This window comes from Xenopus laevis, chromosome 7S (assembly GCF_017654675.1).
Source record: "Xenopus laevis strain J_2021 chromosome 7S, Xenopus_laevis_v10.1, whole genome shotgun sequence".
Classification (NCBI taxonomy): Eukaryota; Metazoa; Chordata; class Amphibia; order Anura; family Pipidae; genus Xenopus; species Xenopus laevis.
This window is the reverse complement of record NC_054384.1, coordinates 29,044,509-29,060,719: the sequence shown is the minus strand read 5'-3', so window position 1 is coordinate 29,060,719 and position 16,211 is coordinate 29,044,509. Positions and strand designations below refer to the sequence as shown.

The following is a 16,211-nucleotide window of genomic DNA, read 5'->3' as shown; positions in this document are numbered from 1 at the left end:
TTTTCGCCAGAAAATTCGCAACTCGCTAAAATTACCGCTAACGTAAGCTGGTTCCTTAACGTAGTTACCGCAAGTGATCGCAATGACTTCTGAGCGCATCGCTGTTTAGTAAACTTAGTCGCTGCGAATATTCTGGTGTAAAAATATTCTCAGCGATAACGTGCGGAAACTTAAAGTCAGATTTACCGCACTTTAGTAAACGGACCCCTAAGAGCTGTTTATAAGGATGTAATTTACAGAATATTCATGGCTTTTGTGTATTATATAATAACACATTGCAATCATGAGATGAACTATAAACCCTTATATCAATGGTTTTCGATGACTGGGTAAAGTGTTATCCACATGCCAGGAATATAATCAAAGTAAGGAGTATAATAACTTCACAGTAATGTCTTTATGGATAGGAATATGAGGCCTCTGTTAATGTAAGAATGAGAGAGAAAAGGTTAATTTGTTTCTTACTCCAAACCACCCAAGAGCAATAAACACATTGCACATTCTAGTTCCTGGAATTGGACAAACCAGCATAATAAACAGTAAAATAAAATTTCCAGTCTCCCCACTAATGTATAGTCCAGACAGGGGTGTAACTACAGAGGAAACAGGCCCTGCAGCTAAAGGGGGGGGGCAATTCATATACCATTTTAATAAATATTGGTAAAACAGGTCAACCCCTACACATTTTGGGGGCTTGCAAAATAAATTGCTGTGGGGCCCAGTAATATCTAGTTACACCACTGGTATCAGACCAATAATTTACAGACAAGTTTTCTATTTATGAACTTAGAATGTTAAAAAGGGATTCTGTCATGGGAAAGCATTTTTACAAAATACTCCTCCAGCAGAATCCTGCATTGAAATCTATTTTTCAAAAGAGCAAACACATTTTTTAAATATTTCATTTTGAAATCTGAAATGGGGCTAGACATGCTTTCAGTTTCCCAGGTGCCCTGAGTCTGTAACTTGCTCTGATAAACTTCAGTCACTCTTTACTGCTGCAGTGCAAGTTGGAGTGATATCACCCCTGCAGCCCATCAAGGAAAGGCAACCAGATAATAACTCCCTGATAGCTGCATTGCTTAAAATGCTCCCATGCCTCACTTAGTGGAAGATATGAGAACAGCACTCAATAGTAAAATCCAAGTCTAGCTCACCCAAATTGTGACTCTTTCAGTTACACTGAGTAAGAGAAATAACAGCTTATCTGAAAGAAGTTCTAAAGTAAAGAGCTGGCTCATGACCAGGCAAAATGCTCCCATGCCTCACTTAGTGGAAGATATGAGAACAGCACTCAATAGTAAAATCCAAGTCTAGCTCACCCAAATTGTGACTCTTTCAGTTACACTGAGTAAGAGAAATAACAGCTTATCTGAAAGAAGTTCTAAAGTAAAGAGCTGGCTCATGACCAGACAAAATGCTCCCATGCCCCACTTAGTGGAAGATATAATAATAGCACTCAATAGTAAAATCAAAGTCTAGCTCACCCAAGTTGTGACTCTTTCAGTTACATTGAGTAAGAGAAATACCAGCTTATCTGAAAGCAGTTCTAAAGTAAAGAGCTGGCTCATGACCAGGCAAACTGACCTAAGCTGGCTGCCTGAACACCAATATTACAATGAAAAAAAACTTTTATTGGTTGAAGACTACATTTTTAAATGGTAGAATGAAACAATATACACAGTGCAAGTTAGTGATAAAATGATACCATAAAAATAAAGATAGATTCCCTTAAAGCCTAATGCTATGTTCAGTATGTGGATACTATGAGAAGGTGGCTCCTCAAGTAAAGTTCAAAATGATCACGTGAAAAATTATTCACACCCAAGACTCAACCACTCCACATCATATAGCATACAAATGGCTGAGTTGGCAATCTATTGGCAAATGTATGGAACCAAAGCCATCACCCCCTGCCTGCAACTGATGTGTGATTGGAACACACAGAGATTTTCTTGATAGCTGATCATTACTGTGCAATTAGTTATTATAAAATAGTATTTCTGGCCATATTCTTTTTTATGCTTCAGCTTTAATTTAATGCAAGCAGAGAAGGAAAGAGGAGATAAATCATTGCCTCTTAACTTATATGTGTTTATATAACAGTAGCTAAAAATGCCGAAATTCCGAACAAAAAGGGAAGTGGTTTTCAAGTTCTTTACAAGTAATAAAGCTGAATTAGCAGGTTTACATGTAAACACGAATACATAAGTGTTACTGCCCTATTTTTGTTATACTGATGGATATGATGCAAGGCACAATATCAATTGCTGTGCCAAGATGGCCGAATTTCAATTTGTACAATACTTTGTCACTTGCCATGGGATTTCCATGAATGTTCACTCAACATTTGGCTCAACATTTTTTTCCTGGGCCAATGCTCCTTTTAGGTAAAACACCCCACAAACCTGGGGAAAAACCAATGCAGCGACATGGGGTCATTTTCCCAGGTGTCTCTAGGAAGGAATTATACTTGCATTTACTTATTAAGGGAATAAATTGAGAACAATAACGATTGAATATCATTTTAAATGACAACTATTGCTGTTCTGTGTTTTTAGCAGAAAACATAATGCCCCGATTTGTGCTCTGAAGGACAGCCCTTAAAGGAAAACTTAACCACCAATTAAAAAAAGCCCCTACCTACAGTATTAAGCTATATAGTCCCCCCTCCCTGCTTCCCCCTGCATACTTCAATAGCCCTGAAAATGTCCTTAAAATATTTCTCACCTCTCTGACAGTGCAGAGTAAGCGCAGCGGAGCTTGTGGGCGCCATCTTCCAGATCGCCAGTCTTCATCTGTAGAGTGCTTTATTGGCGCATGCACAGTTGAGCAGTCTTCTGGTTCTTACCAACTGCGCATGCTCCAAAAGTGCCGGAAATTGCTGAAGAGGATCCGAAAAAATCCAAAGATTCGGGAAGATGGCCCCCACAAGCTCCAAGGCGCTTACTCTGCACTGTTCGGTGAGAAATATTTTAGGGACATTTTCAGGGCTATTGAAGTATGTGGGGGGGGGAGACAGGGAGGGGGGACTATATAGCTTAGTAGGTAGGAGCTTTTCTTAATTGGGGGGTTTAGTTCTCCTTTAAGGCACCAAAATTAGCTTTTCTGAAATTGAGTTTTTGCTGCCCCAGTGCATATTTGTTTTTTGAATCAAACATTAAGGGGGTTACTTACTAAAGGTCGGTCGGACTTTTAAAGGGGAAAATTTGATGGTGTTTAAAGTCAGAATAAAAAAGTACTCCATCTCAGATCTGCCGAGTTCCTTATCATGTGCTCTATATCCCTTCGTGCTCTTGCACTTGCTCCCCCACGTGCAACCCCTTAAGAGTTTTTTGATTGCTGCACTACCACAAAATTGCATCTACTGTATATAATGATAATACAGGCATGGGATCTATTAAAAAGGGCACTGAAAAACGTTTAAAATCAAAATACCAAATAGAATGGTGTTGCAACTGATAGAAATTTAAGCATCACTATACTGTTTAATTACTTTTATTAAGAAATCAGTAGGGAAAACAGTGAGGAATGTCAGTATGTGTCATGAGAAGACAAAAGTGAAAGTTCAAGGGTATGTAAAGGAGAAAAGGGGGATTGCAAATTGGATAAAGAAAAGAGAAAGACAAAGAGTAAAGTTGAAAGAACAATATACATAACTTTTTGCTCAGATAAGTACTACAACCTCAAAAGGGGTAAAAATCTTTGTGATGTCAATACATATATACGGAGCCATGTTGTCTCCAAATTTTGCTCCGTGCAATATTGCAATATTTCCAAATATATTTCTGACAATTAATCACAACTAAAATTGCAACCATCAGTCAAGCTTGTACCACAAACTAAGGCTGGAATTAGGGACAGACAGAAGAGGCACATGACTAGGGTGCAGTGGTGGGGTTGCTAGGCAAGTACCTCTTTTGTTCACCTACCCCTAGTCCGGATCATTGTCTCCAACGATGGCTGGTCATTCGCCCATCCACTGCTGCATCGGCAGTGTGAGCTCCCGTTTGTGTGCACATGTGCAGGGGAAAGGGTTGTGAGGTGGCCAACCAGGTTGTATAGGGAGCCAGGCTGGCTTCGCCCGTCATTGCCATAAACACACTTACTGTATATAATGAGTACAGTAACCTACAGCAAGCAGCCAGACATCGTCCTTCATTATTCTAACTGCAGTACATTGATAAAAGCTAAGCAAGTTCATGGTTGCTGATTTTCTTCCTGCACAAAATGGCACCTCTTGGTACTAATACAGGTATGGGATCTCCTGTATTACCCTTTCTTATCTGGAATTTAGGGCACCTCTAAAGCCACTGAAATACATTTAAGCTTCAAAAACCCAATTTTTGCCACCAATATGACTCCATACAGCTTAGTTACCATCAAGCAGAAACCATTGTTTTCTTATTACAGAATAATAGATTGTAACCACAATTTGTTAGTATCTTAAATTATGAAGTAATGATGTTTTTAGTATACAATAACACATTTGTACATATGGACTAAGTCATTAAATACAGGGTTTCCTTGAGAGCTGCTACTTATACACCTCTACACCTTATGCCAGATCTTTAATCCAGGGCAAGTTACTGACTGGTACTGATACAGACACAAGTGCTGCTCATAGGGTACCTTAAGAGCACAATTTTGCACTCCTTTGTTTTCCAGCACTTGAGCCTGAACTAGCAGTATATTACCTCTTCTATTTCCATTGCATAAGGATGAAACATCTGATAAAGTTAGCAATCCTTATTTAATAGATGCACTTACCGCTCCTCTTTCAAAATCATTGTAGAAGGCTTTATCAAGAAGATGCTTCTCACTGCACCCTTTGGAACCCACAAGTGTAAGGTAAATATAATCATCTGTGCCAACAAACCATTGGCTGCCCGTGGTCACCGTTACAGTGTAGGAAGGCATTCTGTCTCAAGTGACCGATCAGTTGTTAACCCACAGAGAAGTGCAGGTCCAATAAAGTAACCTTCAGAGCCAGATCTTTCTACAAATTTGCTGAAGGCACAGGCACTCCCCCAGCTCTTCCAATGGCTCTTGCAATTCATTCTAGCATTTAAATGCTTCCTCTTTTTATTCTCAACTGTATCACGAAAAGCTGCGAAGAGACAATGGCTCGATTTGCCAATTGCTTTGAATGTTATCATTTCCTGAACAGAAGTTCTGTGTTTCTAGAAAAAGTCTGCTGTTTGAGTGCTGGTGTGTCAAAAATTAATAAAAACATATAAGAGCAAAGGACCAACATCCAACAAAAACACATACAACACATCAAGTGATTGCGAGAAAAAGCATTCTAATCAGCAGGTGCCCCTTGTTAATATATTTTTCTTTTCTCCATAGTTATCCATGAATCACACATGATGTAGGACTGAGTTTATACTTGTTTGCTCAAATATTTGTATTTTTTATTGTTACAGACATGGGACCTTATGTGGGATCTTTCCGTAATTTGAATCTTCATACCTTAAGTCTACCAGAAAATCATGTAACAACCCCAATAGGCTGGTTTGTCTTCCAACATGGGTTAATTATATCTTAGTTTGGATCAGTTACAAGATATTTAAAAAAATGCATTTGATTAAAATTAAGTTTAGGGGGCCCATTAACTAACAGACAAATTGCTTTTCTTTTCCACAAATCTCAAAAAATTTGTGGTTTTCCTATATTTCAAAAAAGCTCTAAAAATCAAACTTTATTAAGTGCAAATACAATGAAAACCATATTTGCTCACATTAAATCAATTCAAAGGTTTTCAGATATTGTTTCCACTAGGAATTGTCTGAAAAACTCAAAACTTACCACATCGGTCAGCCCTTTTTTGTGCGCACTTTTTATATTCAGATCAGTGTGCTTCCTCAACCTAACAATTTGTTTCCTACTGTGATCAACTATATGCTGCCATGTGTCAGTAGTGCATTGCACGTTGCAGACTCATCCTGGAATCAGCCAGTTAGAGCAAGGGAAATCAGTCAGTGACTCACAGAAAGAGTGCGTTGTTTGTTAGGTTTCAGCAATGCACAAATAAATCACATTAGAAAATAACCTTCCAGAAATTACAATGGAGCTTAAAGCACAGATGAACTAGAAATACAATTTCAGACATGTGACCAGGGTCGGACTGGGCCGATCCCTGCCGGTGCTCCTCCAGGCCACTGATCTCCATTCCCCGATGCGCTGAAGGTAGGTTTAATTTACCCGCACTCGGGGGAGGGCGGGTGGCTCCTGTAGGGGGGTGAGGCAGGAGTCCCTTGGAGGGTGCGGGTGCCCCGGGCAGCAGCCCTGGTGGGGCCCTGCACCCACCAGTAACAGAAAGGGGCTTGTTTTTTAAAAGTGTGTATTTAATTATAAAAATGCACAATGTTGTATAAAATCATATACATTTTTATAAAGCTTGGTAGGAATGCCTGACTTCCCCTTTGGAGCAACATCTGCATGAAAAGGGTCTGGGTGCAATGCATATAAAAGTGTATGTATGAATGTATAATAATATGTAAGCTTTATTTAGGATAGGCAATGCTGTACAATCTTACAATATTCTAAACTTACAGTGAAATGTCTGTCAAAAGCATATGGGACAATGCCTAGGCATCTATGTGAAGTGGGGCAAGGGGGGCCAATTGACCCCACATGGAGTTTTACTTTTAAGCATGTCAAGTGCCCCAAGTCCCCGTAATAAAATCCAAAGTATCCAGCTAATTCTCTGCCTCTCTACTGATAATGTTGAAGATTTCGGGGGCCTGTTGTGCGAATCCATCTGTATACCAATGATTGCATTGTTTCCTTCAGCTACTTCAGTTTCCTCCCACACTTAATTAATTGGTTCCTAATAAAATTGACCATAATGAGTATAATATGATCTTTCTCTGTGAGAAAGGCTGCATTTACTTTCTGTGCTTGCATGTGTGCATGGGAGAGTGTGACTTTTTACGTTTGCAATATTGTGCTGTAAGTGGCGACAGCACAAAAGAACACACCAAATCAGAAGTGTGTCCACATTGGTCAATCGCATATGGGATGTGATACACGCTGTTATACTGGTGCCTGCAATTACACTGGAAATCTTCTTTGTGGTCATCTACTTGCTTTGAAAATGAGTGCTAATATGCAGAGCAGCCAATAGTTATCTCAAATAGGCTAATATCTTTATTTATTTTGCAACATCATTGTTGTGGTCAGGAGAAGGCAAGCATTCTTCATTTCATGGTATTCTGTCACCCACACACATAATAACTGCAAGTAATTTGTTTCCTATTTCTGTGCTGTATATGACAAACTAACAATGAGTTTATATTGCTGTTGACTGACTATGAATAATCTGTCTCTAAAACAGGTTGGTTTTTAGCATAATTTCAATAAATTCACTAATGTCAATGGCATGGTCTCCATTTTGATCAGCTTCTGCCATCATCTCTTCAAGCTCCTGGCGTGACAAATGAATTCCTGCCATCTTGGAGGATGCACTCAAATCAGTTATGGTAATTTTTCCATCTTTATCTGAAAAAAAAAGTCAGACATTCATTCCATATTTTAACTGGCGTCATACATATAATTCTAATATTTACTTCCTACATAATAAGACATGAATATAGGGCTATATTTACTGGCTTTTACTATGCCATCTGAAATCTTCAATAGAATTTCATTATTGTTTAGAAAAATGGCCATTCCATTTAATTTATTAATCTCTGCAATTTCCTGGGGTATAGCCTAATATTTCTATTTGCTAAGAGTTTAAGAACAGTTTTTTTAACCAGTAACTGACTGCAGGGAACATTGCAATTGCACTTGCAGTCATTAATTACATCTGCAGTCATCAAAACTTAAATATATGATATCACTGTGGCTTTATCTGGAATCACACACTATCCTGATCTGATTACTTGACAATTTGTAAAGTAATTTAAGAATTACAGATAATACTGTAGGTCTTCAATAATTTTCTCACCATGATCAATCATAGAAAATCCTTTCTTGAGCTCCTTGTAGAAATCCCTGGTTACACCATGCCAATCTGCAATGAGCTCCTGAAACCCACAAAATCCAAGACTCCTAAAATTGTGCAAACAAATGTGGAAAATAATGAATATATTTCATAACAGATAGTAGCAGAAATAATGCACATCCTCAGTTTATCAAAGGCCCACAATTATTTTACAAGCTGGAATCTGATCACCAAAATCTCTAACACTGGAGTCATTTACAGGGGTCATTGTGGGAGTTTCATGGTTAGATCACATTTTGTAAAGGCTTGCTGTATGGCAATGGAACCCCATACTCCAAGAAAGTTTGTTAATGGTACTAGAATACCATGATCCCTGTAACCACTGCACAGAACTAAACCACACGGCTGGTGGTCAGTGGGTACACCACAATAGGAATGAATGACCTCTGTTATATCATGAATTTCAGGGTGGTAGAACACAACCCCCCAAAACACTGAATACATTTGTGAATATTTACTAAAGGGCGAAGTGGCTAATGCTAGTGACATTTCGCCAGAAATCCCATATGCAGGGACATCGCTAATTTACTAACAGGTGTAGGTGATAATTTGCTAGTGAACGGGACCGTTGGTAGCGTTCATTGGCACTCTATCACCAGGCGACTTTTTGCTCTGGCGAACGGTCGTTACTCGAATTTTACTGAACATTACTTCTTTTGCCAGAGTTGACTTCACCAACTCAGACCAGGCAAATTGCTAAAGTGAAGCTACATCTTCCTCAATCTTATGTAAGTTACATCATATCTTGTCTTCCGGAAATGCTTTAAAGTTGTAAAAACGCTGGCGACTTTTCCTTTTTTAAAGCGGGGTTGCCTGCAAAAGTCCTAACTATTAAACTTTTTTGGGTTAATATTTTTCCCCAGACATTTCAGGGGCATGGAAAATTCATTTTAGGGTGGACTCATGTGTAAGGCATTATGGGATCTCTCCTGTCTTTATACAGGTTCCTTGGACATTTGTAATAAAAAGTGGCCACTTCATGCATTTGCACAATCTCTAATAAAGACGTCCATATGACTTTAATGTACCCACCCTATTCAAATTGACCTAAGGGTAAGAGGGCTAATGAAGTTTCACTAGGCAGAAGTGATCACCAGCGTAATGTCACTTAGAAACGCTTGCACTGCCGCAGTTATGCTTTTGTAAGTAATTGTCACTTGAAGTTCCTAAACCTGACTTTTACCAACCTGACTGTCCCTTCTTAACCCGTCAGTTACAGTTTTTAATGCTAAAGGACTACTGCTGCACAAATATGGCAGCCCCCTCATAGAGGAACAGGATAGTAAGAAAGGTAAAGTAAAAGCATCATTCAAATACTTTTATGGCAAAATTATGAATAGCATTCAAAAACAATGTTATAATAGATAATAAAAAAAGGTTATTTTCTGATGTCAGTATCTCTTTAAGTAGCAAATTGTAACAGTTCAGAATTAGCGCCTGAATTACTGAGCTGCCAGAATGAAAGACACAAACATTAAACTAAGGGGGTTATTTATCAAAGTCCGAATTTATCTCAGTATTTCCTGAAAATAACTCCAACCAAATCCGCACAGGTTTTTTGGGCTTATTTATTAATACACTTTCCCGAAAATTTTGTTTACGGGAAAATATCGTGAAAAAACAGATCTTCACAATTTGTTCGGATCTTTCATCCGATTTTCGCAATTTTTTCTGATTTTTCACCAGAAAACTCGGAATTTTGCCTGAAAACTTCAGGGTATTGCCAAAAAACCAGCGCACATCAAAAAATAATTGGGACTTCTCCCATTGACTTATATGCAACCTTGACAGGTCTGAGATGCCGCATTTTCAGATTCTGACTTTTCCATCCTCTGGGTTTAATAAATTCCATATAATTTGTGATTTTTCACGTTTAGTAAATAACCCCCTTAAACTTACATTTTGGATATGTGGTAAAGAAAAAAGAACGAAACTGAAAAAAGTCTTTATTTCTGGTGAACAATCTGCAAACAACTAAATTGAAAAAAGTATTGAAAGGTGAACAACCACTTTAGTTATAGCTTAGCTGGTATTAAGTATGGGAAATTGTTTAATTATTACAGAGAAAAGGGCAAGTTTTAATTTTTTTAATTATTTGATTAAAATGGAGTCTTCCTGTATTTAAGAGCTTTCTAGATAATGGGTTTCCAGATAATGGATCACATACCTTTACCAATTAAAATATAAAAATGTGTTACTATTGAATGCACTATTAGAGGTGCTGATAGACAGAGTGCTAATATAAATCGGCCGTAGCTATTATAGCATAACATAACATAGCTGTCAGGGGCAGAACCCTGCCAGGGACAACACTGAGATTCTGAACTGGGGGCCATAGGCCAAATCGTGTGATATGTGGAAGATAATCATGTTCTTTTTTATTTCTAGAAGAAGTGGAAACTACTATATTTACACTTGCTTATTAAGCTTTTTCAAATATACAGTAAAACTAAATATGTTGTTTCTTTAGAAGTGCTGTTAATTTCAGTTCTGTAATTTTGGGGGGGGGAGTGGTACCATCCTATCTGCAATGCAACAATCTGCAGCGCTATGCAAAATAAGGCTTCTGTTTTTCTTGTGGCTAGACATATGCTGTGCCATACTCTGCCTTGTGAAAAGATATCATTATTATGGGTACCATTTATCTTAAAGGGGTTGTTCACCTTTTTGTTAACATAGTTACATAGTTAAATCAGGTAGAAAAAAGACAAAGTTTATCAAGTTCAACCCCTCCAAATGAAAACCCAACATCCATACACACACCCCTCCAGACCTTCACATAAATTATATATATACCCATATCTATACTATAGCCTTTGATATTATGTCTGTCCAAGAAATCATCCAAGCCACTCTTAAAGACATTAACTGAATCAGCCATCACAACATCACCCGGCAGTGCATTCCACAACCTCACTGTCCTCACTGTCAAGAACCCCCTACGTTGCTTCAAATGAAAGTTCTTTGCTTCTAGTCTGAAGGGGAGGCCTCTGGTACGGTGATCCTCTTTATGGGTAAAAAGGTCCTCTGCTATTTTTCTATGTCCTTTAATATACTTGTAAAGTGTAATCATGTCCCCTCGCAAGCGCTTTTTTTCCAGAGAAAACAACCCCAACCTTGACAGTCCCCCCTCATAATTTAAGTCTTCCGTCCCTCTAACCAGTTTAGTTGCACTTAGTCTCTGCACTCTCTCCAGCTCATTTATATCCCTCTTAAGGACTGGAGTCCAAAACTGCACTGCATACTCCAGATGAGGCTGGCAGGATCTATTATGCATAAAACCATGCTGGCACAAACTCATGTATTATTATTTGCTATGACATCCAGTATCTTATACTTTATTAACCCTTGGAAAAGCTTTTCTACCACTGACGTCAGACTAATTGGCCTATAGTTTGAGGCTGAGAACAGGATCCCTTTTTGAATAGAGGCACCACATTAGCAATTCGCAAGTCTCTCTGCACCATGCCAGACCTCAATGAATCCTGAAAAATTAAGTAAAGAGGTTTGGCAATCACAGAGCTAAGCTCGCTAAGTATCCTGGGATGAATACCATCCGGCCCGGACCTTTGTTTATCTTAACATGTTCTTGTCTCTATTGAATTTCCTCATGTATGAACCATGCATCATTAGTTGTAATACTAGAATTGGGACTATTAAGAAGGAACCCTTCATTAACTGGATCCTCATTTGTGTAGACAGACTAAAAATATGAGTTCAGAATATCAGCTTTTTTTTGTTCTAATCAACCAGCTGACCCCCTCTGATATTAAGGGTTCCACCCCTTCCTGCTTCACTTTCATATGATGTAGAAAGTGATATTGTGAGACAATTTGCATTTGGTTTTCATTTCTTATTATTTGTGGTTTTTAAATTATTTAGCATTTAATCAGCAGCTCTCTAGTTTGCATTTTCAGCAGTCTGGTTGCTAGGGTCCAAATGACCTTGGTAACCATGCAGTGATTTGAATAAGAGACTGGAGTATGAATAAGAAAGGCTTGAATAGAAAGCAGGTAATAAAAAGTAGCAATAACAATACATTTGTAGCCATTTGTTTTTTAAGGTGGGGTCAGTGACCCCCATTTGAAAACTGGAAAGAGTTAGAAGAAGATGGCAAATAATTCAAAAACTATAAAAAATAAACAATGAAGACCAATTGAAAGGTTGCTTAGAATTATGCATTCTATAAGATACTAAAAAAAAACCCTGTAATTATGTATGGGAGTTGCCATATTTACATCATCTGGTCACATTGCATTTAATCCCCTGCATAAAGCAACCCTGGCAGATGCACCAGTGCTGCATATATAAATGTCAACACTTTGCACTCAAATTGGTCCTCTGGGCAGCCAATGCCACTCATAGACAGACAAGGTAGAAAGTGTCTCTATTGGCAAACCTAGGCTGAATATCCATTTGACCTTTGACCACATTAGATTATTAAGATATGTATGCCAAATACAGATGTCTGTACATGTATGAGATCCTTCATCTGGAAACCCGTTATCAAGAAAGCCCTAAATTACACGAAAGACATCTCCCATAAACTCCATTTTATAAAAATAATAGAAATTTTTAAAAATGATTTCCTTTTTTTAATAATAAAACGGTTCCATGTACTTGATCCCAACTAAGATATTAATAATACTCATTGGAGGCAACTGAGGACACAGCTACCTGATTTGGTCCACCACATACATGGGTGACCAAATCTGGCAAAAAATATCAAAAAAAATCTTTTTTACTAGTTAGACAAACAGATATTTGCAAGTTTGGCCAACTTAAAGTAAGAGCCCCATCTAGTGTCAAGTTTATAAAAAATTTGTATTGCTTTCAGCATCAGGCATTTTTTTTTTTCATTTAAATGTGTGAATTGTTGTTGCTAAGTAATTTACATTTAAGACAAAGAAAACAATACTAAAAATAGAAATAATAATCTTATAGTACCAATGTATTCTGTACTGTAAAACTGTCTTAAATGCACCAATTGATAACAGATATTACTTTTTAGTTTCAGTCAACCACTCCAGTGGCAGCCTTAGTCAACATTAATCTAAAGTCTAATAATGATGCAACGGGGCTAAATCTAATGATCCTAATAATCCTAATAAGTCTATTTTTGCAATTCCTCAATATTCAGTGCCAAAGAAACTGACAGCACTCACAGCTTAATGCAAAACGGTTATATTAAAGTACAAAAAGCATATACATCACCATAAATGTGCACATTTTACAGTAACGTTTCGAGCAAAAATTGTCCCTTTCTTAAGCCATGTGAACAATGCTATCATTGAGAAAGGGCCAAATTTGACTCGAAACGTCGCTGTAAAATGTGCACATATATGGTGATGTATATGCTTTTATAGATAGGCCATCGATATTTGGCTGAGAGTCGGCCAGACATTGATCGGACAGGAGTAAAAATTTTGTAAAGTTTGTTGATGTGGTCCCGTGATCCGACCGCCCATATTGTTTTCATTATGATATGATCGTTGGGCTCTAGGGCCCATGATCGGATCAGCCCGATATCAACCAGGTTTTTTTTTATTTTTTATTTAATTTCTATGCAGATGAATCATTCAGATATCATTCTTGAAAATCATCTCACCCTTTATTTAAATCCATCCATTTCTTGATACGTTCTTCACCATGTTCATTTATTACAAATCCCATTAACTCTAGAGCACTCTGGACTTCACTTGCATTTAGGAATCTAGGAAAAAAAAATTAAAAAAAAGAATTTATTCAATAACATGCTGAAGATAACAACTAAATACTACAAATCACATATTCTGGTAACAGCCTCATTGCATTAGCATTTTAGTCTTACAGTCATTCAACCCTACTGAAAGTCTTACTATGGTGTGATTAAATAGCAGCTACACAGTCAAGCTAAACAAGGCTCCTGAAATTGGGTATACACCCCCTAAAGATTTCTACATCAATGCAGCTGAAGCCCCAAATAGCCTGGGAATTCACAAGGGTTTCAAAAGATAAAATGAGTCACATAACAAATACAGTATGAAGCCAACATTTTTAGGTAACCTTGAAACAACTAGTGCCTTTACCATCCTTGAAACTCAAATATGTGCTTATTAATGACATTACATAGGGAATGAGCAAGGGCATAAATTATAAATAAATAAATGAACCGTATCCTGTTGTGGAGACTTTGTCTAGTGACTTTGGTCAATGACAGTTGAGTATTCTCAACAAATATCAGATCCACAATACCTGGTTGTTGTAGATCAAGAGAAATCTTACTGGTGCCTGAATACAGAAGCCTTAAAGATTACTACTTTGGTAAATTATAAAACTGATAAAGGGCCAAAGAAAGAGTAAGAACTAGTTGTGCTTATTACTCTTTTGGGCTCTTTCTAGGTTGGATTGTATAGTGAAAGAATCTATAATCTACTGACCTTAAGTAAAGAGAAAAGCCATTTTAATTTTCATAACATATCCTCCAGCATTACTGGAAGAATAAGTGGATTAATATTAAGATAAATTGGTTTTGCTTTACATGTTTCACATAATATTAATGGTATTGCCAGAATTTGGGGTCCAACAGTATGTCTTGTAAAATATGATTAAAAAGTGTTAATTTCCAGGAACTATGAAAAGAACTTACCCTGTTTTATGGACATCAACACACTTGAAAACAAGCCTGAGCTCTTTGCTATCCTGCTCTGTATTATTGCTTTCCATTTCTGTGATCGTTCTGGACACTGGTTGGGCTTGCAATACATATTTCCATTCTTGCAGAGCTGCTAAAAGCTTAATTAGAAAAAAATTAACAATTTATTATATGCGCTAGATTCCAAATCAATGTGTGCCTGTGTGATCACACATTTTAGAGTGAACTTGATGATGGTTGTCCGTCCAGAGTCCCAGGGGCCGATGATGCCCACCATAGCATTTTACACAGCTAGGCTGTGATCTTATTCCATCTGTACTGTCTCTAAATCTGTGGTTTATCAGAGAATCAGCTAAACAACATGGAAATGTGAGCCACAACATTAACCTATGATGTGATGCTCCCACTTACAGTAGTCACAATGACAAATGCCATTAATAACAAGGTGTTTTTCTAGTGTATAACATTTAAATGGCAGCAAGCTATTCATTTGGAACATCACTTATTTAATGTCTGACTGATTCATGGTACAGCCTAATCTTGCTCTTTTCATGGGTCTCTCCCAGCTCCTGTCTCTGCTCCTACCTTTTCTCCAGGAACTCTCTTGGGAAGCTGCGCTTCAGGAATCGACTCCTTTTTCACATTTGTTGAAGATGTTTTTTTAATGGTTTTCTTCTTAGTTTTCTTTTTGGTCCTCAGCATATTCGCTGCGAGCACTTTCTCGTTGTGTCTCCCCAGCCAGGCGCGCTGCTCATAACATTTGTTTGTCTTGGTAACCAAGTGAGATGGAATCCAGCGCGACCGCCACTAGAGGGCACCTGCTTAGAGCTCAGTTGCAGAGAACGCTGCTTTCTGGTTTCCAGGTTTCTCCAGAACCAGTGCCGAGCAACACATCCGGGCACGTCGTGCTCCCCCGCGCGGCCGTGCGTAAACGAGGACGCGAGTGCGCATCCGTGCGCAAAGGAAGACGCCCGTGCGCAACCGTCCCCAAAGGAGGACGCGCGTGCGTTTCCTTTTTGATTGGCGGACTAGGGGTTGGCTGCTTTTGAGGAACGTGCCTGCCCTTAGTTCCGGCCCAACTTGTATTCAAATTTAAGCAACTTTTTTACGTTTTTGAGCCTATTCAAGATTTGGTGAAAATGATGGGTAGAATTTCACTGCATTTAAGCTTCACAGTTTTCCAAGCTCACTGTGTAGTTGTCTCAAGCAACACTATAGAACTAATTACACCAATAAACACAATTTAACATTCGCAAATGGGTATCGTTAACAAATACATGCCAGGCAGGGCCGGCCTTAGGCCTATTGGACCAATTGGGCCCAATAGGGCCCCGCACCTCTGGGGGGCCCTGCACCACAGGGCAGCACAGATAATATTTCCCTCAGCACATGATGCTGCCTGGCCTGCCCCCAACTTTGAGAGTCCAGCCCATCCCCAAATCCATAGGTCTAGCCTGCCCCCAACTCTCATAGGCCCAGCTTTCCTCCAACCTTGATAGGTCTTGCCTGCCCCCAATCCAACCAAGCCTGCTCCCAAGCTGAAACTAATTGGCCCAGTCCACT

General features: G+C 38.5%; 2 protein-coding genes across 3 annotated transcripts in view; both read right to left on the bottom strand.

Annotated features, from left to right (window-relative positions):
• The window catches only part of LOC121396266 (polyunsaturated fatty acid 5-lipoxygenase-like), a 33,924-nt gene extending 28,856 nt beyond the window's left edge, over positions 1 to 5,068 (bottom strand). For both annotated transcript variants that reach the window (XM_041571076.1, XM_041571075.1), the window contains exon 1: positions 4,771 to 5,068. In XM_041571076.1, the coding sequence (XP_041427010.1) occupies positions 4,771 to 4,920 (150 nt within the window). In that variant the 5' untranslated portion in view covers positions 4,921 to 5,068. The remainder of the gene's footprint in view (positions 1 to 4,770) is intronic.
• Positions 5,069 to 7,333: 2,265 nt separating this feature from the next.
• Positions 7,334 to 16,008, bottom strand: LOC121396268 (caltractin-like). Its single transcript, XM_041571082.1, has 5 exons — positions 15,234 to 16,008; positions 14,643 to 14,788; positions 13,623 to 13,727; positions 7,958 to 8,061; positions 7,334 to 7,506 (listed from the first exon to the last, which is right to left on the bottom strand). Exons 1-5 carry the CDS (start codon positions 15,348 to 15,350, stop codon positions 7,334 to 7,336), a joined length of 645 nt encoding a protein of 214 aa, XP_041427016.1. The 5' UTR covers positions 15,351 to 16,008.
• Positions 16,009 to 16,211: the final 203 nt, after the last annotated feature.

Excerpts from the sequence above, each read along its gene's own strand:
- LOC121396268 (XM_041571082.1), bottom strand. The coding sequence starts at position 15,350 with ATGCTGAGGACCAAAAAGAAAACTAAGAAGAAAACCATTAAAAAAACA. Across the intron at positions 14,789-15,233 it reads AGAGAGTTCCTGGAGAAAAG|CTTTTAGCAGCTCTGCAAGA; the intron begins GTAGGAGCAGAG and ends TTTCTAATTAAG. Across the intron at positions 13,728-14,642 it reads GTTGATGTCCATAAAACAGG|ATTCCTAAATGCAAGTGAAG; the intron begins GTAAGTTCTTTT and ends TTTTTTTCCTAG.